At 44.5% G+C, this 24273-nt stretch overlaps 1 protein-coding gene across 1 annotated transcript in view; it reads left to right on the top strand.

Moving 5' to 3' along the window:
- The window catches only part of jcadb (junctional cadherin 5 associated b), a gene marked incomplete at both ends in the record, with an annotated part of 28843 nt that extends 16134 nt beyond the window's left edge, over positions 1-12709 (top strand). Inside the window, 2 exons of the mRNA XM_084327795.1 lie at positions 6805-10976; positions 12681-12709. Coding sequence (XP_084183921.1) covers positions 6805-10976; positions 12681-12709 — 4201 coding nt within the window. The remainder of the gene's footprint in view (positions 1-6804; positions 10977-12680) is intronic.
- Positions 12710-24273: the final 11564 nt, after the last annotated feature.

The following is a 24273-nucleotide window of genomic DNA, read 5'->3' on the forward strand; positions in this document are numbered from 1 at the left end:
TGAGCAGGTCGGCACCTTGCATGGTCGCCTCCGCCGTCGGTGTGTGAATGTGTGAGTGTATGGGTGAATGTGAGGAACAAATTGTAAAGCGCTTTGTATAAAAGCTGCAATATAATTGCAGCCATTTACCATTTACCATTAGATGGCTATATGGTAAGGGGGAAATATGTTTGGGGGATTTTTGGGTGAACTTCTTCTTTAAAGGGAGAGAGAAAGGGCCGAAGCCTTGCTCATGAGCGGTTTTCTGAACGAAGGCCATGTTTTAATCTGCACATCATACTGCAGCAGCCACAGCATGACACCTTCAAGGGAGCTGGGGGCGCTGACTGGAGCGCTTCATCTGCTGCGCTGGAGAGACTTGACTCCTCAAGTCAAAACACAAGCCTGGAGGCCATATCTCAGATTGAATCTATTCAGATTCAGATATGCTCCACAGCATCAAGGAATAAAAAACTGTTTACATATTAAAAGAGCAGGTATTTATATACAATAAACAATCAACTGTCTGTGGCATGTGCAATAAAAACAAGTACAACTAAGTATAAGTAGATAAAATAAGAGATCAAATAAAAATAAGTACACAGACAAGCTAAAACTATTAAGATAAGATAAGATATTCCTTTATTGATCCCCTTGGGGAAATTGAGGAAACTGCACATTTCATAGATATTGCACGTTATTATATTGATGCACGAGGGGGCAGTAAAGTGACTGAGCATTGTAGCAGCATTTGAGTCCAGTAATGGGTGGATTAACTGTTCATCAGGCCTGTGGGTAGAAACTGTTCTGGTACCGGTTTGTGTTTGTTCGTATGCTGCAGGGAGAACAGCTGGTGTCCCGGGTGGTCAGTACTTTAGTCAGCATTAATACTGGTTGATGATAATAGTGATGGTGACATGATGATAAAGATGATGATGATAATAATAATAATGTCAGACCCGTTAGCAGGTGCTGGTTGACTGCCGACCGACTCATCCGTAGTTTACATACATCCTCCCCCTGAGAAGTGCGTCCTTGCATGTTCTTTCGCCCCGCGCGCACTTTCCCAGAGGTTAAGGCACTGAGATCCCACCCCCATTGCTACGTGAACCTGATTCACAGATTCACAGGGAAGTGAGATCCCACCGCTGCCACCGATGTAACCGAGAGATTTGAACCTGGGACCAGAAGATCCACAGGCAGCCGCACTAACCAGCTGAGCTAAAGGGTCAGGCCCGTTAGCAGGTGCTGGTTGACTGTAGTTTACACTAACCAGCTGAGCTAAAGGGTCCGACCCGTTAGCAGGTGCTGGTTGACTGTAGTTTACACTAACCAGCTGAGCTAAAGGGTCAGACCCGTTAGCAGGTGCTGGTTGACTGTAGTTTACACTAACCAGCTGAGCTAAAGGGTCCGACCCGTTAGCAGGTGCTGGTTGACTGTAGTTTACACTAACCAGCTGAGCTAAAGGGTCCGACCCGTCAGCAGGTGCTGGTTGACTGTAGTTTACACTAACCAGCTGAGCTAAAGGGTCCGACCTGTTAGCAGGTGCTGGTTGACTGTAGTTTACACTAACCAGCTGAGCTAAAGGGTCAGACCTGTTAGCAGGTGCTGGTTGACTGTAGTTTACACTAACCAGCTGAGCTAAAGGGTCAGGCCCGTTAGCAGGTGCTGGTTGACTGTAGTTTACACTAACCAGCTGAGCTAAAGGGTCAGGCCCGTTAGCAGGTGCTGGTTGACTGTAGTTTACACTAACCAGCTGAGCTAAAGGGTCAGACCCGTTAGCAGGTGCTGGTTGACTGTAGTTTACACTAACCAGCTGAGCTAAAGGGTCCGACCTGTTAGCAGGTGCTGGTTGACTGTAGTTTACACTAACCAGCTGAGCTAAAGGGTCAGACCTGTTAGCAGGTGCTGCTTGACTGTAGTTTACACTAACCAGCTGAGCTAAAGGGTCCGACCCGTTAGCAGGTGCTGGTTGACTGTAGTTTACACTAACCAGCTGAGCTAAAGGGTCCGACCTGTTAGCAGGTGCTGGTTGACTGTAGTTTACACTAACCAGCTGAGCTAAAGGGTCCGACCCGTTAGCAGGTGCTGGTTGACTGTAGTTTACACTAACCAGCTGAGCTAAATGGTCAGGCCTGTTAGCAGGTGCTGGTTGACTGTAGTTTACACTAACCAGCTGAGCTAAAGGGTCAGACCTGTTAGCAGGTGCTGGTTGACTGTAGTTTACACTAACCAGCTGAGCTAAAGGGTCCGACCCGTTAGCAGGTGCTGGTTGACTGTAGTTTACACTAACCAGCTGAGCTAAAGGGTCAGACCTGTTAGCAGGTGCTGGTTGACTGTAGTTTACACTAACCAGCTGAGCTAAAGGCCTACTGGGCCTTTAGCAGGTGCTGGTTGACTGCGGCCGACTCATTCATAGTTTACAATAATAATAATAATAATAATAATAATAATAATAATAATAATAATAATAATAATCATTATCATCATCATCTTCATCCTTTTTTACACAGCATCTTTCTAAAACAGTTTTTTAGGGACGTTGCGATCAACATTTTTCTTTCTCCCTATCCTGATCCAAGTAATTTAGTATTGAGTATCTGACGATACTGAATCCTGATCCGATACTTGTATTTCCTAGATAACACAGCTGCACAGTCCACACTTCAAGTATATTAAAGTTAGTAAAACCAATCCAATGTAGGTAAGATATGCTTGGTAATTGAATAGCCTACACCACGGCTTTCCCTTAATGATTTTCATTTTAATAAATTTTTACTAAAAAGGATTTTAATTTGATCAGGCTTAATATAGCCAATACCAAGCGATGACGATAAAATAAAATATGCTGCAGTCCGATCGGTAGAGTTTACAAAGCACTTTACATAAATTAAAGAATAAAAGGAATAATAGGCTAAGATTGTAAGGGTTCGTGTGAGGGTAGGTGAGGAGACCCCAAATGCTGAACACGATCAGAGAGACTAGAGGCAGAGACGACGGAATGAAGATGAACAGGCTTTTACTTAAGCAGTAGCAAGCAACAATGTACAAACAAAAGCAAACTGCAAAACCCGGTAAACAAAACTCAGCAGTGCTGGAAAAACATGGAAGGAACGGACTCACTGGGAAACACAAAGGTGAGACGAGTACGTGACCGAACACAAGGGTAGACAAAACAAAACAATGGCAATGGCGCGACAGGGAAGTGAGAAACGGGCAGGAATAAATACTGCCCGTGATTACTAATGAGCGCCAGCTGGTTTAAGACCAGGCATGACCAAGACTGGTGAACACAAAGTATTAGTAAAAAGAAATCTCACACTATAAATAAAAGCATGTGTAAAGGGATTATCTTAATGGAAACATATGCAATGAGGTTAACCCTTAACAGAAAGGATAAACCATATGTAAAGGATAAACCTTAATGGAAACATATGAAAAGGATTAACCCTTAATGGAAAGCATAAGTAAAGAGAAAAGCCTTACTGGAAACATATGTAAAGGATAAACCTTAATGGAAACATATGAAAAGGATTAACCCTTAATGGAAAGCATATGTAAAGAGAAAAACCTTACTGGAAACATATGTAAAGGATAAACCTTAATGGAAACATATGAAAAGGATTAACCCTTTAAACACAAGCTAGACCGGGGAAACACAACATGAACAGAGGCAGCATAGCATTAATAATAGTATTCAAACCTAGGACTAAATGCCTGAGAAGGTTCAATATCTGGAGCGCGTGTAGCTTTATGCCAAGCAAGCAGTGCAAAAATTTACCGTAGTGGCATGCAGTAATGCGCCTTTCATTTTCCGCCGCCCAGCGCCCAGGTCGCGCGGAAATAGGCTGTCTATTGCCATTCTCTTTGACAAACTCTAACCTTAACCAGCTCCTTAACAACGCCTAAACTTAACCGTTCTAACCTTAACCAACTCCGAAACAATGCCTAACCTTAACCTTAACCTTAACCATGCCTAACCTTAACCGGCAAAAGAATACACGTTAAAAAAAAATCACGTTAAAAAATATTTTCGATGGGATTCGAACTCGCCAGCAAACAAGCCATAGGATCCACAGCCATGTGTCCTTGCCAATTGAGCTATTGCTAGATACTGAATAAGGGGCGGTGACTTATATATATTGAGCTCCGCAAGGCGGGATCTCATGCGCATGCGCGGGCACCTCGCGCGAGCACGCCGGCGCACGCACGCACCTGAGCGAGCACGCCGCCGCCGGTGCACGCACGGTAGCATTTGTCTGAAAAGAAGGGCGCTTTACCGCACTAGCGTGCGGTGACGAATGCGGAAGCATTTTTGCACTGCTTGCTTGGCATTAACGTACAGGCATCTGGAGCTGCTGCGTTTGGCCACCAGAGGGCGGCAGAAAACCACTGTTCACATTGTTCAGGAAGGATCCCCGGCTGGGACCATGACAAAGATGATTGTTAAATACATTTTACAAAGCGTTTTGCATTTGTGGTGTGTTTCCGAAAAGCAGAAAGACATTCTTTGGAATAATCGTAGATTAACTAGTGCTTCCTAACACTCGTAGAAAGCCTTACGTGCATCTTAAAGGAACACGCCAACATTATGGCAAATGCACTTACCGTCTTCTCCAGAGTCAGACAAGAAGATAGATACCAATTATCTCTCTGTATGTTCAGTTAAAAGCTATCTGGCTGCAAGCTAGCCTAGCTTAGCACAGATTAATGGAAGCTGTTGGTCAAAAACACCTCTTCCAGAGTTTTAAGCTAGGCTAGTGGTCCGTATCCGCTTCCATTTATTTGAAAAAACCATCAGAACACATCTGTCTCCGTCTTCCTCCTCTTTTCTCTCCTCTCGTCACATACTGCAAGGTGCTCTCGTGTACTGCTGTGTGGCACAGTTACAGTAATACTTTGATGGAGAGAAGTGTGTGGCCATCACTGCGCACACCTAAAGCCTGATGTCCATCTCCCCGTACCGCACTCCAAAATGCTCCCTGGCCAGTGTGCTTCCTTTGCAAGTCAAGTCAAGTGTTCCTTTATTAATCTCCTTGGGGAAATTCAGGTATCACAGTAGTATGTAATGTTTTTATTGTGATGTGATATTTGTAGGATATCAAGGAATCAACAATTGTATACAAGTTTCCCACTACAGTGCTTGCTGCCGTGGTGGAAATAAGTAAAACTTTTTTTGCGTAATCCTGATGAATTTGCTGTCCCCACAGAAACGCTAGATCCCACTGTCCCCAAGGAAATGCTAGATCCCCCCTGTTCCCAAGGAAACGTTAGATCCCCGATGTCCCCAAGGAAACGTTAGATCCCCGATGTCCCCAAGGAAACGTTAGATCCCCGATGTCCCCAAGGAAACGTTAGATCCCCGATGTCCCCAAGGAAACGTTAGATCCCCGATGTCCCCAAGGAAACTCTAGATCCCTGATGTCCCCAAGGACACGCTAAGGATCAGGGGGGACCTCTCATTGCCTCTTGACCCCCAGATGAGATGACAAACAGGAAGGAGTTGTTGGTACTTATGGGCCACCTTGTTCCACTGTGTGATTATCATACTGTACCACCTGATCCTTTATATGGTTACCTTCTCTGCCTCGAGTAACAGAAGACACATTAACACATGTGCCTCTAATATATGAGACAATAAGCTTTAAGCCTTTACAGGCAATATATGCTACTTTCATAATGTCGTTTCTGTGATCATTCTAACGGTAACCAATGCTTATGTCGTGGATGTACCAGAGGAATAATTTGCTGTCGATAGTTGGTTGTTACAAATTTATTAGGATAAAACACAGGAGAGTGGCTTCAGAAGACCAGACCGGGGGTCCTGGCCTGGGACCCCAGAAGTGGCTCCTAGAATAATGTTGTACGTCGATATTTATTATGTAAAGAATTTTGAACTCACCCTTGAAATTAAATAATAGTCCACCTATTTTAACAAGCCTGTCTGGTTTGGTACAACCTCATTGAGTTTTTGAGACTTACAAAAAAGTAAGTCATGAGAATTAATTAAAAAAATTATGAAAGGTTTTTTGTGTGCCTGTTTTGAACGATTGAAATGTTTTGTCTGAGATAAGCTTTTGGTCTTATCCCAGGTCACAGGTCAGCAACTACTTTTCTTAGGCCTAACAAAAATAATGGTTTGGTTCCGGTTGCCGACCGACCCTGCCGATTTAGGTGCGACCGAATTTATTTTATGAGTTAAAAAATATATATATAAAAAACTTAAAAAATATATATATATATTTTTTTCTTTACAATAAAATTTCATAATTTTTTTTGTCAAACCTTTAGTATTATGGATATTAAACATGCTGGCAGAGTACATGCATCCATATTGTCGTGAACATTTTAATTAAATAAAGAAATTCCCTATCCATAGGAAGAGATAAAATAAAAAATTAAATAAAATAAATTCCCTACCTACTCATGGCCTTAACTGACAACCAACAGGAACCAAATAAATATTTTTTTTATGCCTTACAAACAAAGAAGGTGAAGCCACGTTTTTAGCTTTTTAAAATTAATTACAAGCTTAAAAGTGTATACGGTTAACCGTCTGTAGTGTGGTAGTGAAAGGGTTAACTTTCTGTAGTGTGGTTGTGAAAGGGTTAACCTATTATCACAGTGAAAGGGTTAACCCTTTGGTAGTGTGGCAGTGAAAGGGTTAAAATATTCAAGTATTTTTTTTTAAATGCATTTTTACGATAGAAATACTGATACATTTTTTATTTTGTGTTTAGGAATATCTGGAATATCTTTCTCTCAGAGTCCACATTCCTCTCCTTGCCATCCAGATGCTAACACTAAGCCTCTCTGTTGTCTTAGGTTCTACGATGTTCCCAGTTTGACTTACTCAGAGCCGTTCAGCCATGACGAGAGGGATGTCTCCTACTGGAGGAGAAGAGGCCAGGACTTCAGTGTCCTCCTGGACTACGCTGACGGACGGGAGCTGAGGGCCTCCGCAGCCGCCTGGAGGCCACAGGCCCTCATCGCAGCGGAGGAGCACCGGGCGGAGAGGCAAGCGCAGCAGCTATGGGAGGAGATCTCCTGGCTGAGGGACCCAGACGCGGGCCCCGGTCACTTGAGGGTGACTGGGGAGAGGAAGTGCCAGAGCCTCGGCACAGAGGAGTGGAGGCCGGCGGTGGGGCTGGGGAGGCAGCTGTCCGATGGGGAAGGCGACAGGTGGGCTCTGGAACAGCACCGTCTGAGGACTATGGAGGGAACTTTCCACCCCAGAACTAAAGCAAAGTCCCAGTCTCTCCCCAGAGTGCTGTCGCCCGATGGAGCTGAACACAGGGAGGTAGTTCCATTCAGACCAAGCTTACCTGACAGACAGCAGAGAGTGAGCAGCACTGTCTTCTCTGGGCCTTATAGTAGGTATGTCTACAGCAGTGCTTTTGGCAGGGAGCGATGGGGTAGGAACGCCTGGCCTAGCAGCCATGTTGCACTTTTACCAAAGCCCAGGTTCAGCAGGCCTTTAAAGCCTCCATCATATGAGATTCACCAGCAGACTAGGGGTAGCGCAGAGATGCTTGCTATAGACCAGGGTCCCAAACAACAAAAAGACAGGCCTATCTATTATCAAAGAGGTGGAGAACTGCAGAGACAAGACTATTTCGCACAACACTCTGCCATCTTTGGTATGGAGCCCCCTGGCTACATCCCACCTCCATCTTATAAGAGACCTTTACCCCCGAGAGCAGTTCCGATGAACCGCAATGAACTAGCGAACATGAGGTGGAGGGGGGAGGCCCTGCACATGCCCAGCTCCGAGGCTGGGAGGTGGTTTTCTAGACAGACAGGAGGCTCGTGGCTGGAACACTACGGAGATCGAAGTGTGAACTATCGGAAACAGGTACATCCCGGGTATGAAGAACATCCAGGTCACGCTCGTTACTTACCCATCGAGGACCCAAGAGTGAGACAAATCTCAGGAGGGCCCGTCGGAAGTTCTCTCACTGACTCGGACAAGATCCGGAACATCAACAAAGAGATTCCCAGTGCTAAGGTTTTAGGACAATCTACACATGATAGTGCCTTTCCCCCCCCACAGGGGCTATCTCTCAACACAGACAGCCGCAAAACGTCCACCAATGACAACGAGAGCAGTAACAGATGGTGCAACAGGGGATTAAACAAAGGAAGTGACAGTATAGCTCCCGAACAAAGCAGCAGTCAGTTCTATCCTTCATCCATTTTGGGTCGACCACCACCTCCCCCGTGCAAGCCCGCCGCCGACCAGGGTTCGTCCGAAACTGTGACACAAGTGAAAAAGGCAGATCCGCCTGAACCGGAGAAAGACAAATCTAAGAATCTAAAAAAGAAACTTAGCGAGACAATATTTTGTTTGGTGTCTGTCCCCGTTTCACCGCAGCCCGGTGGGACGTCACGTGACCAGAATAACAACGACGAAAAGCCACCGGACCCTGTCGACAGTCCCTGCGAGAACAAAACTGGCCACTTAACAAACCAAAGTCTCCAAAGCACATCTTCGGCCGAGGCGGAGCTGCAAGCGCTAACTGGTAGCATCGCAAGCAGCAAAACCAGCAGCCGAGCGAGCAGCAAGATGGTGAAGAAAGTACCATGTAGACCCCCTAAGATAAACCATTACAAGGAGCTTAAACTGTCAGGATCCTGGCCCGCAAACCAGTACAGAGACCAGGAGACGCAAACCAGCCCAGAGGCCCACAAACCTGCCCCTCCAGAGCCTGAAAACAAGGAAGCACAACCAGACCCCGTACCCCAAGGCCCTGATGCCCCCTCTGACGGTGGCAGTATAGGTAGCACTGCCTTCAGTTTTCCCATAACAGGGGTGAAGAGCCTGAAACTGTCCAGCAACAGCGCCTTTTCCCTGACCGCCACTTTTTCCAGCCAGCTGAACAAGAGCACAGCTCAGCCGCCAGCAGCAGCAGCAGCAGCACCCTCAGGAAACGTGGAGGAGGCCAACCCAGAAGAAGGTGGTGGGCAGGAGGCGTTCCTGCTGAAACCAGCCAGCCAGCGGCCGTGGGAGGCTGCCAAAGAGCCGGAGACCGTCAACGCGGAGCATCAGGACCAGCAGCCGAGCAGCAAACAGCCCAGCGTCGACCAGTGTATCGAGGACCTCAACGAGGCCTACAAAGACATCCTGGAGCTAGGCACTGCCAGCAATAAAGTCCCCAACGGTTCTGTACAAATCCCAGAGCGTATAAAGATCCGACTGACGTCGGAACCACTAAACAAGCCCAGCAGCCTTAGGCGCAGTGCGGTTAGCTGGTCCGTTGACCCCGAATACAGGGATGTCAAGAGTGCATTCTCCAGACCCGCTACAAAGTCAGTAACCTTCAGCAAGCAGCTTCGGGAGGAGCTCCCCGTCCCGCCCAGGGAGACCGGCTTCAGAGAATACAGGGTTGTCTCTCATCTTTCGCGAAGACGAAGCAGCAGCGACGGCAGGACGGTGAAACTAGAGCTACCAGACGAGCCTATTGAGATGCCAATTTGTGACTTCAGTCCGATGACGCACACCACGGCGGCTGAGGTCCCGTGGGCGGATAGACAGCCCATGCAGGACGCCTCGACGCTCACCAGTCCTCCCGACTACGAGGACATATGCCAAGCTTTGCGTCAGTCTAGAGACCCGGCGGATGTGTCCACGGGCGACTCCAAACCTAACGACGGCGGTGCGGAGGAGGAATGCCCCATTTGTAAAAGGGAGCTCGAGACTCAGATGAGACAGGGCCCAATGCCTCCGCTCCACGAGGAGGACAGCTCGGATAGCTCGGCCAATCAGAACGGCAGTCCGCCACAATGCGCCGCGTCGGGAAGCCCAGCCGAGGACGAGAACGCAAAAGAACCCAGTGGGTCCGGGTCAAATCAGTCAGGGTCTAATCTGCGTCCCGAGACAAGGGAGCAGCATTCATCAACTGAGGGAACGGAGGAAGAGAAAACGGACGTTGCTCAGGCAGAACACCTCAACAATCTATGTGAGATCAAGCCGGCGGAGAGAGACTCTATGGAGAAGAGGGCAGCCAGGATATTAGGGATCGAAGTGCCTGTAGACTCCCTGGTTACAGGGGAACAGAGTATTATCGAGCCAGTAACTGAGGAGTTGGAATCAACAGAGAAGGAGGCCACTGCAATTAAATCAACAAAGGAGGCCACTACAGTTAAATCAACAGAGAATGAGGCCACTGCAGTTAATTCAACAGAGAATGAGGCCACTACAGTTAAATCAACAGAGAAGGAGGCCACTACAGTTAAATCAACAGAGAAGGAGGCCACTGCAGTTAAATCAACAGAGAAGGAGGCCACTGCAGTTAAATCAACAGAGAATGAGGCCACTGCAGTTAATTCAACAGAGAATGAGGCCACTGCAGTTAAATCAACTGAGAATGAGGCCACTGCAGGACATATGCCTGAAGACAGTGCAGACAAACAGACACATGAAACGAAAGGTGAATGTGAGGAACAGGACTCTCAGTCTACAATGCCAGACAGTGGGCAGGAGCCAGAGAAGAAGCCATTTGCCGTCCCAGAGCATAGAGTTGTTCTACGGAGTCACCTGGGCCGAGACCACCCAGGGTTACCAGAATTCCCACCGGACAGACTGCCACTCTCGGTTCCCCCAAACCCAGACCACAGGCTGTCGCTCAGCTTGGAGGGTGAGAGGAGGAGCTTGGAGGGTGAGAGGAGGAGCTTGGGGGGTGAGAGGAGGAGCTGGGGCCCCTCCCACCGCATAGAAGCCCTGCAGGACAAGCTGGCCGCTTCTTCGCCTAGCCAGGTGGCCATAGAGCGCCTGGCACGGATGAAGGAGGTGGACGCCGTGTCTCGCATGAGGAGCCTCGGCTTCAGGAGCATAGACTCTGGGGAGGGGGAGGCAGACGGGGAGCGGGACGCCAAAGGTGGGCGAGGAGAAGAGCCCTTCTGCGCCCCCCAGGGAGACAAGGAGGACGGGATCACCTGTTCTCAGCAGGTCTCTAAAGAGACGGTGTTGCCGGGCAAGGAGGCGTCGTCTCTCTCAGGTACAGTCGGTTTCCTCAGTCAAAAGCAATTCATGATAGTAAATGTGAGCAAACATATATTTTCTTGATTGTTGTAAGAGTATTATTTTTCTCCAACTACAAGTTTGCATGTATGAATTTGATTGCACAAGTAATTTCTTGCTTTGGAAACCAGGACATCCACAAATATTGATTTAAAATGACAAGTAGAAATTCAGTAGTAGTAGTTTTCCATAACTAGTTCGGGCTGCTTTGGAAGATGGTATTACTCTATTACTGTTGTTATTATTCAATGGACTGAGCCTCCTACTGTTGAGCTCAAGGGGCCTTGCAATTAAACATATGTCCACAAGATGGTGCTAATGTACAAGCCTCCACTTTCCTCAGCAAAGTCAGAAATCACTGAGACTTCACCAAGTACTGTACTTGAGTACATTTTCCAGCTACTTGTACTTTATGTGAGTATTTTCATTTTAGGGAACTTTATACTTTTACTCCACTACATTTCAAGGGAAATATTGTACTTTTTACCCCACTACATTTATCTGGACCCATCAGTTACTAGTTACTTTGAAGAAAAGGATTTGGCATAGAAAACATAATATATGGGCTACAAAATTTTAAATGTATGAAGATTATATACTTTCACATTTGAAGCCTGTACTCAGAGCAGCATAACTGGACCACATACCACTTTAACTTAATCTTTAATAAGAGCAGCATAACTGGACCACATACCACTTTAACCTATAGAGGTCAATGGATACACAAACATCATGTAGAATGTGTACTTTTACTTTAGATACTTAAGTACATTCAATAGCAAATACTTATCTACTTTTAATTAAGTAGAATTTTAATGGATTACTTTTACCCGAGTGCTTATATATCTGAGTATTTTTACTTTTACTTAAAGGAACAACATTTTGGGAAATTAGCCAAAGAGAGACAATAAAATGGATACCAGTTTCCTCTCTGTGCATTCAGTAGAAAGCTATCTGACTGCATGTTAGCCTAGCTTAGCACAATGAATGGAAGCGGACATGACCGGTTAGCCTAGGAATTGTCCAACTAACACCTCTTCCGAAGGCTAACCGGTCATGTCCGCTTCCGTTCCTTGTGCTAAGCTAGGCTAACGTGCAGCCAGATAGCTTTCTACTGAATGCACAGAGAGGAAACTGGTATCTATCTTCTTGTCTCTCTCTCTGGAGAAGACTGTAAGCTTCTTCCACCACTGGATCTCTTATAGACCTGTTCGCTGTTTTAAAAAAAATACTGTGTTTGAGCCGATCAGCAATAACCAACTGAGTCATGTGACTAAGTTGCCCCCTACCTGCGAGAGCTGCTGCGCTTAAAGAATACGATGGGGCTCTATGGAGAAACCATGACACTCCCCTGACTAAAATTAGTTTCAAACTAAAACGGCTGGATGTCATTTTGCCAAATCAGCATGGCTGTGAGTGTGAGTCTTTCACCTTTTACATATCTAGCTTTGGCATGGATTGATTGTTTAGATTGCTAGCATGGCTAACAAACGCAAATATATTGTAGTCTGCCCCGTTGTTCTGACCAGGATTACAGTCCTTTTGCCCCACTGATGCGCGCGATCACTGAATCTGACGTGGACCGCGAACAGGTCTATTACAGCGACAGATTCTCTCTCTCTCTCTCTCTCTCTCTCTCTCTCTCTCTCAGAATGAACGTCTCCTTCTCTTGTGTTCTCAGAGCCCTACGACCCAGTGGAGAAGGTATAGAAAAGACCGCGTTGCATCATCTCCCTCTGAGGCTTTTAGCTCCCAACACTGTGACCGGGCCGCCTGATGGAGCGCCTCCATCTTCACCCCGACACTGAAATGGCCTTCTTGTCCGACAGGAGCATTGTGTACATCGCCCCCCCCCCCCCCCCCCCCCCCGGCCCCCCTGCCGAGCGCTGAGAGTGCTGTTCCACTGCCAAAAGGGAGGTGTCCCCGCAAACCAGGGGCAACTTCCAATCCCCCCAAACCCCCACCACATCCCACCCACCCACCGACGCCCCTCCACCCTCATCCGTCCCAAACTAGGGATGCACCGATCCGATATTGATATCGGATATCGGCCCGATATGACTAAAATAGCTAGATCAGGTATCGGAGACAATTTGTATTATTATTATTATTATTTTTTTTTTTGTTATTTAATTTGAATAATAAATAACAATTCAGTACATTTATATCTATGTGTTAATTTGTTACATTTTGTTTCACTAAGTTATGAAAGTAATGTTTTAAGTCAAGCCTGATGTTGCCTTGCACAAAAGAATGATCCCAGTCTCTTCCACACAGTGAGGCATACAGTTTATTAATTGAACAATGGGTATCGGATCGGTACTCGGTATCGGCCGGTACCCAAAGCCCAGGTATCGGTAGCGGTATCCGGACTGAAAAAGTCGGATCGGTGCGTCCCTATCCCAAACCCCCGTCCTCTTCTTGTTTTTTTTTTCTTTTTTTTTTTTTTACTCGTCAGTCTTCTCGTAGCGGCTTCGTCCTTTTCTATTCTACCATATGCTTTTTTTTATTTGGCAGACATTATGCAATTCTGTCGTGTGTGTGATAGAACTTCAAAATGTCCGTAGTGAATACAGTCCGGTCGTTCACCATGTGCGAGGAGCGATTCTGTTAAGGATATGAATGTAAGCACTTGTGTTTTACACAACGTAGACGTAGGAGAGTCATTGTCGTAGAGCTGTTGTGTGTTTTGAGTTCAGAGCTACACCAAAACCTGTTTGTTTTGATTGTGGTGGGGGGCGAGGGGGGGGGCGCTGTGTGGGAGCTGTACATCACCGTCTTTGGCTCAAGAACTGTTTTCATGTCCAGACAGATCAACCAGTCAAGTATTTTTCTTTTAAAGGAACACGCCAACATTTTGGAAAATTAGCTTACCGTCTTCTCCAGAGAGAGACAAGAAGATAAGATACCAGTTTCCTTTCTGTGCGTTCAGTAGAAAGCTATCTGGCTGCACGTTAGCCTAGCTTAGCACAGTGAATGGAAGCGGACAGTGACAGGTAGCCTTCAGGAGAGGTGTTAGTTGGACAATTCCTAGGCTAACCACACTGTCCGCTTCCATTCATTGTGCTAAGCTAGGCTAACGTGCAGCCAGATAGCTTTCTACTGAAACTGGTATCTATCTTCTTGTCTTTCTCTGGAGAAGACGGTAAGCCGATTTCCCCAAATGTTGGCGTGTTCCTTTAATACATTGTATCCCGTCCCGTTCACCTTACAACATACTAACCACAACCCATGGAGCTCTTCAGTGAAGAGTGACTCTATACCATATGACGATAAATCAATGATGTATATTCAATGACACGTTGGTTCTACACGGACCGGGAGAGCTGCCTTTTGTATCCAGATGGAATCGACTGGATCAGGATGAGTCTGGTTAGTTCACTGAGCAAATCCAGTTCCACTTTCCAGATAACTTCAGGAAGCAATAATGGCATGGTTTGAGTTGAGGTAGCGGTTAGCAACTTTAAAAGAGTTATATATATATATATATAAAATTTGAAAAAGATTTAAAAAAAGATAGAGCAATATTGTTGTACAAACAGCTCAGCAGTGTCTAGAGGAGCTACCTGTAAAAACCATGTCAGGAGTTTCAATTGACCGTATTCACACGGCCAAGCGTGACTCGAGAGCAAAATGGCTGCCGTGCGAATGTGGTCAATGTGAACCTGTCATTCAAATCATAATACAGGGATATGGAAAGGTGTCAGGGTATATGGGTGCGGGTGGGTGGGCGCTTACTTCACGATAAAGCTCTCTGTTCATGCATCTGTACTGAAGAGAGACGACATCTTATGGAATATTTATTTTTGTTATCATTGAATTGTCAATCAGTTTGCATAATGTACAAAATATAAAAAGTATATTTTAAATATTTTAAGAGATATTTTGTATTTAAACCATGACATTTTATTTCTCCACACAAACTTATATCAAGCTGAAAGTTATCATATGTCTGTACAGTGTCATGTTGAGAGTATACATACTTTTTCTAATGCTTTGAAACAAGAAGAGCGGTTTAGGAAGGGGTGTCCCTGCGTCTGCCTCGGTCACACGGTGTTACGGTTCGGTGGTGGTGTGGACCCAAAATGCAGAACAGGATGAGGATAGAGAGACAGGCAGGACACGACGGGGTGTAGTTCAACGAAAAGGCTTTACTTGTCATTTACAAGGCAGCAATCAGGTACACAAAGACAGGTTCACAGGATACAGGATACAGGAAACAAGGTCAACATGGATAACGAACCGATAGGGGAGTAACAGGGAAGCACAGCATATATAGGGAGACTAATTAACAACGAGACACACATGGGCAGAGACACACGCTGACAAACAAAGTGACACCAAATACATGACAGGACTGAATAACAATACATACACATACAAGAGACAACACACTAGACCAGACCAGGAAACAGAGTGGGCAACATGAACAACATGACGGAGAATACATTAAACATTAAGGACATATTGAGAATACAAACATGAATAGCCACCAACAGCAGCAGTAGCGGGAGAAGTCCACTAGATGGCAGCACAGGCTTAGGGATGGGAGCAGGATGAGTAGGGAGCTGTCCAAGAGAGGCTGAGGGAAAGGGGGGTGCAGGGAAGGATCTCTGAATTGGCGGGGGACGTGGCCAGGCTGAACAGGCGGATTGTGACACACGGTTTGGTTCGGCGAACAATAGGGTTCATCATTTGTGAGTCTTGACTTGATGGAAAAATTGTGCCATGATTTCCTATTATGATAGTGCTTTTCATAATTGTTACGAGAGAGAAAAAAATAGTTGATGTTAGACGCTCCTTGTAATATCGGTCCATCTCAGCTGTATTTCTTATGTTGATGGTCAGACATGACCCGTGTCTTATTCTTTGTCTTTGTATGTCTTCCAAACCAAATCATGTACTGTTCTGTCATTGGTTCATATAGCATTGTGTTTAGAAATAAAATTGGGGAAAAGTCATTCTTTTATCCATGCAGCCACACTTTTCTTTCTTTCATTCGTTCTATCTTTCTACGAGTTCATTTTGTGTAGTCTGCTCTGCTGTCAGTGAGAAGGAATGTAATGCATTAGTATATGTACACAATTACAATCTACTCTGTGTTCCGCTGTTAGAGATTCTCCTCTGTTCAGTCGCCAGTCGAGTTTCACTTAATTGTTATGTAGCATTTTTGCAGTTGTAGCATTTTATGGACTTTGTCTTAGTATTTCTAATACTACATATTTACTGTACATTTTTAATAATCATGTCGCCTTATTACGTGTGCATTACCATTATACTTAAGGCGAGGCCAAATACTAACTTACTAAGCACTGTTTCATATCTATCTTTAGGTTTTACAATTCACTCACTCTTCTCTGTCGTTCTTGGAGAGGTACAGTAGCAACGCTGATCGCTTCACGCTTTGTGTCGGAGAGGGAACGTTGAATCAAGACTGTGAAATTCCTCAAACAATAATTCAAACAAAATTTACTTACATGATTTACAATTCAGTGTTTTAAAGGAAGCCCCTAAGAATCCCCCAGAAGGATGTGGCGTGTCCACGATATACTTCTGCATCTCATCCTCCGTTTAATCTCAAAGACCAAGGCTTTGTCTCGGTTTTATAAGCAAACTGCCCCTTACTATACACTAAAAGGCTATTTCGGTACATAAGCCCCCCCCACACCACACCACCACCACACCAATTGGCATGCCAGGTACACTGGGACATGGTGTCATTGACCTTTTCTACTGCAGGTTATGTGCAACATGAAGTGATTATGCACACTTGTAATATTTTCTATTTTCATATGAGATTTACGTGCTTTTTGTATCCACTTGACATCTTTTTTTCTTCCTTGCATGAAATGCAAGAGAGAGGAGGGGAAAATGTTTTTCATAAAGTCTATTTGCATTTGGTACTCCAATACTCAAACCAATGGGCAAAAAACGGTGTGTTTCAGAATTTGCTTTACAAAACTATGCCAAGTATTTAAAAGCTATTTTTAGAGTAAATCAAAAGAGAACTCATTCATTTTTTCCTTTAAGACATAACTTTACCTTTGTATCTATAAGTACGAGCATAATACATAGTCATATGATTGTGCTACTGTTGTATGATACTGCAGTCTGATTCATAAATAAACTCTTTGCATGAAGGTTGTTTGTTTGTGATCAATTGGCCATTTTTACTGGAGTCTATGATATGAAGCGTGTGTGTGTGAATATGTCTACACGTGCAGACATGTGTACTGGAGTTGTCTACGATATGAAGCGTGTGTGTGTGAATATGTCTACAGACATGTGTACTGGAGTTGTCTACGATATGAAGTGTGTGTGTGAATATGTCTACAGACATGTGTACTGGAGTTGTCTACGATATGAAGCGTGTGTGTGTGAATATGTCTACAGATATGTGTACTGGAGTTGTCTACGATATGAAGCGTGTGTGTGAATATGTCTACAAACATGTGTACTGGTAACTTCAGCCCAATGACCTCGCCACTGAGCTCTGCTTGCTGGATCAAAGAGCTGGCACCGCACTGCTTGAATGGAACATGGAAAGTAACCTCCCAGCATGCTCTCTGTGGCTCGGAGGAAAGCTCCCAGCATGCTCTCTGTGGCTTGGAGGACATCCATCCTTAGTCTCTGCTCAGGTTTCTGTGTCTGCTACTGTATTTAACATACACAACAATAATAACTAGACAATTCCGCGCGGGGGAAATTGTGAAAGTGGGTGACGCCTGTGCACCGCCGGCCAACGGGGGAGAGGGTCTCTCGCGAGTCTCTATGACAAACGGTTCAAAGGATACAAAAAGGGGGCGCGGCCTAAGGATCGGGGGAGTGGTCAACATAGACCATTTGAAGATGACTACAGATGTGATTTTATTAACTATAACACAAACTCCCTTTCGTGTTGTATTATTTAATACTCACCCTTTCTCATGGCACCATGTGTCCAAGAAGTGTCAGATCAAACTAAATGATCTATTACACACTATTACACTATTACACACTATTACACTATTACACTATTACACACTATTACACTATTACACACTATTACACACTATTACACACTATTACACTATTACACACTATTACACTATTACACACTATTACACTATTACACACTATTACACTATTACATACTATTACACACTATTACACTATTACACACTATTACACTATTACACACTATTACACTATTACACACTATTACACTATTACACACTATTACACTATTACACACTATTACACTATTACACACTATTACACTATTACACTATTACACACTATTACACACTATTACACTATTACACACTATTACACTATTACACACTATTACACTATTACACACTATTACACACTATTACACTATTACATACTATTACACTATTACACACTATTACACTATTACACTATTACACACTATTACACTATTACACTATTACACTATTACACACTATTACACACTATTACACTATTACACTATTACACACTATTACACACTATTACACTATTACACTATTACACACTATTACACTATTACACACTATTACACTATTACACACTATTACACTATTACACACTATTACACTATTACACTATTACACACTATTACACACTATTACACACTATTACACTATTACACACTATTACACTATTACACTATTACACACTATTGCACTATTACACTATTACACACTATTACACTATTACACTATTACACACTATCACACTATTACACTATTACACACTATTACACTATTACACACTATTACACTATTACACAATATTACACTATTACACACTATTACACTATTACACTATTACACAATTACACTATTACACACTATTACACTATTACACCGAGTACAATGGCACAATCCGCAAGTCTCTACGACAAACGGTTCAAGAGATACACTGAGGGGGTGTGGCCTAAGGGGGCGTGGTCTAAGGATCGGGGGAGTGGTCAACATCGACCAATGAAAGGTGGTCAACATCGACCAATGGCACAATCCGCAAGTCTCTACGACAAACGGTTCAAGAGATACACTGAGGGGGTGTGGTCTAAGGGGGCGTGGTCTAAGGATCGGGGGAGTGGTCAACATCGACCAATGAAAGGTGGTCAACATCGACCAATGGCACAATCCGCAAGTCTCTACGACAAACGGTTCAAGAGATACACTGAGGGGGTGTGGCCTAATGGGGCGTGGTCTAAGGATCAGGGGAGTGGTCAACATCGACCAATAGACCACTACACTTCCGCGTTACATTGAAATCGGGGAGGAGATTGCGGGGGGTGCATATGAATGAATGTGGACGAGAGCCGTGATGTAAGTGGTTGCCGATACGGCTGTGGGGGTGCTAGAGACATGATCGAATAGACGTTTATGCGCCTCGCTCTCCTGAACACGGCGTGACCCATAACTAATCGATCAGAACTAAATCGGCAGAGAAAAAGCCCATTTTAAAGCACCTATTCCGCTTGGACATGCGCAGAGTGCCCATGGAGTCTGGACGACGCGAGATGACGCTCGAATGAATGTGGACCGTTCTATCAGAGGGGGGAACTTCGGTGGCCAGCCGAACAGGATAATGAAAAAATGATCCCACTAAATGGCCAGACGTGTCTTATGGCGACATCTACAATTACCTCATTGAGTCTCCAGGTAGACTAATGTTTATATTTAAGTGCAGCGGTCTGTAGCCACTTACATGACCATCGAAGCTCCCCCCTCTGATGGAACAGTCCACATTCATTCGAGCGTCATCTCGCGTCGTCCAGACTCCATGGGCACTCTGCGCATGTCCAAGCGGAATAGGTGCTTTAAAACGGGCTTTTTCTCTGCCGATTTAGTTCTGATCGATTAGTTATGGGTCACGCCGTGTTCAGGAGAGCGAGGCGCATAAACGTCTATTCGATCATGTCTCTAGCACCCCCACAGCCGTATCGGCAACCACTTACATCACGGCTCTCGTCCACATTCATTCATATGCACCCCCCGCAATCTCCTCCCTGATTTCAGAATCCCGGAAGTGTTACGGTGGTCTATGAAAGGTGGTCAACATCAACCAATGAAAAATGAAAGAGGATATCCCTACTGAGTACAATGACACAACCCGCAAGACACAACCCGCAAGACAGAGGGCGCTGTCCAGCAATTCAGTACTGCAACACAGTGATGGGCAATGATGGGTTAAGTGGATGATGTCATTGGCAGGTCAGCTGAGCCATGAGCCCTAAGCCTCACAGCTGTTAAGCCTGAACCAATCAGCCATGAGCACAATGACTTGCATATTCTGAATTTTCTTTACATGACTGCATTGTCACGTTGATTAAAAGAAAACTATAAGAGATGAAGCGTTGTGACGCGCACAGAAGCACTACAATGAGTAGGCGAAGGGTTGTGTGCGGTATTGTGGCATTCGTGCGATATTGTGGCACTCCTTCGGCGATCGGAACAGAAGGCTAAAAAATAGTGTGAAAAATGTGATTTCTAGAGTGCGATTGCATGGCGGTCAATGGGGAGGAGAACCTTCAAACAAATGGTCGTCAGTTGAGATAGAAATGTCCAATTCCATTTATTTTTCTTTTGTGAGCGGGCTGACAGCCGTGTCATCGTTTTGATGTGTTTGTTTTATTTCTACGTCCAAAATTGAGATCACACTCGCAATTCACCCAAGGTAGGGGAAAAAAGATTATTTCAGCTGCTACACTCTAAATTGCAATGCATTTCCAATGGGACCGACATTTTACCGTTTAAAGTCGATTCGTAGCCAGACGGTGCGGTGAAACTTTACGAGTTCAGAGACCGCTGTTGCCATAGGCAAGCCGCTCGTTTTGATACCTTTCACGTGTATGGTGCGCGAACGCTCTGGCACGAGCGGTGTTTGAAAAATTCGGTGGATCTCGCACTCTAAATTGCAATGTATTTCCGAAATTTTACCGTTTAAAGTCGATTCGTAGCCAGACGGTGCGGTGAAACTTTACGAGTTCGGAGACAGCTGTTGCCATAGGCAAGCCGCTCGTTTTGATACCTTTCACGTGTATGGGGCGCGAACGCTCTGGCACGAGCGGTGTTTGCAAAATCGGTGGATCTCGCACTCTAAATTGCAATGCATTTCCGAAATTTTACCGTTTAAAGTCGATTCGTAGCCAGACAGTGCGGTGAAACTTTACGAGTTCGGAGACCGCTGTTGCCATAGGCAAGCCGCTCGTTTTGATACCTTTCACGTGTATGGGGCGCGAACGCTCTGGCACGAGCGGTGTTTGCAAAATCGGTGGAATAAAGAAAGAAGAATAAAAAGAGTATAGATATCTATAGTGTGGGTGGCAACCTGGCGAATAAAAAGAGTATAGATATCTATAGTGTGGGTGGCAACCTGGCTTCGCCAGGTCACCCACACTAATAATAATACACTTTATTTGTATAGCACCTTTCATACAGAAATTGCAGCTCAAAGTGCTTCACAACAGAAGAAAGAAAGGTATAAAATTAGCACATAAAGTGCAGACATAAAATCACAATGACAATGACATCACAATGCCGACCAAACAGAAAGTAGCATAATCATATATACATATGGCCAGTGGTCCAAGTATTTTTACCCAAGTACTGTACTTAAGTACATTTTCGAGCTACTTGTACTTGTGAGTATTTTCATTTTAGATAACTTTATACTTTTACTCCACTACATTTCAAGGGAAATGTTGTACTTTTTACTCCACTACATTTATCTGAACCCATCAGTTACTAGTTACTTTGAAGAAAAGGATTTTGCATAGAAAACATGAAATAAAAAATTTATGAAGATTATATACTTTCACATTTGAAGCCTGTCAACATCAAGAGGACGTAATCGGAGCAGCATAACTGGACCACATACCACTTTAACATCACCTTTAATCAGAGCAGCATAACTGGACCACATACCACTTTAACACAACCTATAGAGGTCAATGGATACACAAACGTCATGTAGAATGCATACTTTTACTTTAGATACTTAAGTACATTCAATAGCAAATACTTCTCTACTTTTACTTAAGTAGAATTTGAATGGAGGGCTTTTACTTTTACCAGAGTATTCATATATCTGAGTATTTCTACTTTTACTTAAGTAAAAGAACTGTGTAGTCAAGTCAAGAGTTTTATTTGTCACAGCATACAAGTATACAATGAAATGCGGGTGGTCTTGCCCGCAACGATGTGCAATACAGTAGTAACAACATATAATAGAATCCAATAAAACAATATTGTGCAATAAACAAGTAACATAGTAGGGCATATCGGTATTTGTACATAGTTATTTACAGAGCATGGAGGACATGCTAGGTCCTGTGGTAGTGCAATACACTGTTAGCTATGGATGGGGCACTGGGTCTTTCTGTACATTGCTATTTTATACAATCTCTACTATGTACTTGACCATCTGGGTGTTACTGGGACTGCTCTCACCTGGTTCGAGTCCTACTTCACTGACCACTGACAGTTAATCTCCATCTGCAACTCCACCTCCACCCCTGCCCCAGTCAACCAAGGTGTGCCGCAGGTTGGGCACATCATCCGGAAGCATGGTCTCAATTTCCACTCCTACGCTGATGACACTCAGCACCTCACCCTCCACTCCTCTCCCCCCACAGCACCTCGTCAACTGCCTCCTTGACATCAAGGCCTGGATGTCATCCAATTTCCTGAAGCTAAATAGCAAGAAGACTGAGCTCATGGTTGTGGCCAAGCAGTCACTGCTCCGGAAGGTTGGAGATCTCCTCCTTGAAGTGGATGGCTGCCTAATCCACCCTTCCCCAGAAATTGGCAACCTGGGCGTCATACTGGACTCCACCCTATCCTTTCATTCCCACATAAAAACAATTACTAAATCAGCTTTTTTCCATCTCAGGAACATTTCCAGACTCCGGCCATCTCTCCCCGACTCCGTAGCAGAGACTCTCATTCACGCTTTTGTCACCTCCCGTCTCGACTACGCAAACTCTGTCCTCATAGGGTTACAGGTTACAATATGTGCAAAATTCTGCTGCCAGGGTTCTCACCCGCACCAAGTCCTGGCACCACATCACCCCCACCCTCATCCACCTCCACTGGCTTCCAGTCAAGTCCCGCATCAATTTCAAGATCCTCCTACATCCTGCCCCGGAGGCTGCGGTCCTCTGACTCCGGTCTCCTCTCCATCCCCACCACCAACATGCGGACTGTTGGTCCAAGAGCCTTCTCTGTGGCTGCACCCACCCTCTGGAACTCACTCCCTCCAAACATCCGTAGTGCTACATCCCTGCACTCCTTCAAATCCCAACTCAAAACCCACCTCTTCACCAAATTTGTAAATTACTCTGCCTGATTTCCTTTTTTTCGTTTTCTTTCTTTCCTTTTGATTATTATTTTGTTGTTACGTTGTTCCCTGTTCCCCTCCCTTAGCTGCCCCCTCCTGTTAAGTAATACGGATTGATGCATATGATTAAGTCAAACTGATTGATGCATATAATAAACAAGAAAAAACTGAAAACAAGTTCATAATAAATAGTCAAGATAAAGTTAAATAATCTAACAGCAGAAACATATTTTCATACAATCTAATTAGAACTGATTTAAAAATGACAATGAAACGTAAACATGAATTGAATTAACATATACATTTTTATTAATAACTATAATAATGTAATAATGACAGACAAAACACAGAGACAGACAGAGGGAGTTAAATACAGACAAACACAAAGAGATTACATAAAAAGAGATAGATATCAGCTGCTGTAAGAATTAAGTAAATATAACTAACTAACTGTAACTATCATGTGTTCATGTCTGACTGTTTTCTCATGACTGAACCTGGAGCTCTGGGCGCTCACTTTCACACTTGTGTGTCTTCAGATTATTAGAATGCCTGAAACTCCTCCCACAATGATTGCAATAACCGATTGAAGTGTCTCCCACACTGTTCACACTGGTGGGGCTTCTCTCAAGTGTGGGTCAGCTGGAACAGAAAACAAGGAGGGGTCAGACTGCTAGGAGCAGAAAACAAGGAGGGGTCAGACTGCTAGGAGCAGAAGACTATGGACTTCATTCAGCAACATTGTCGTAAGTTTCCTCTTAACCTCTTAAAGTGAATGGGTCTCATTCCCGAACGAAGTTACGACAAAAAATTTCGTCTTAGCCAGATTTCGGCCAATTTAAGACATATTAGGGCTGGGAGTGGGAGTCCCCAAATTTTCCTGAGATCAGATTTGATCGTGGCTGAGAGCAGATTTAAGAGTGCTGAGGAGCACTCTT

Source organism: Notolepis coatsorum (assembly GCF_963971535.1).
Source record: "Notolepis coatsorum genome assembly, chromosome: 13".
NCBI lineage: Eukaryota > Metazoa > Chordata > Actinopteri > Aulopiformes > Paralepididae > Notolepis > Notolepis coatsorum.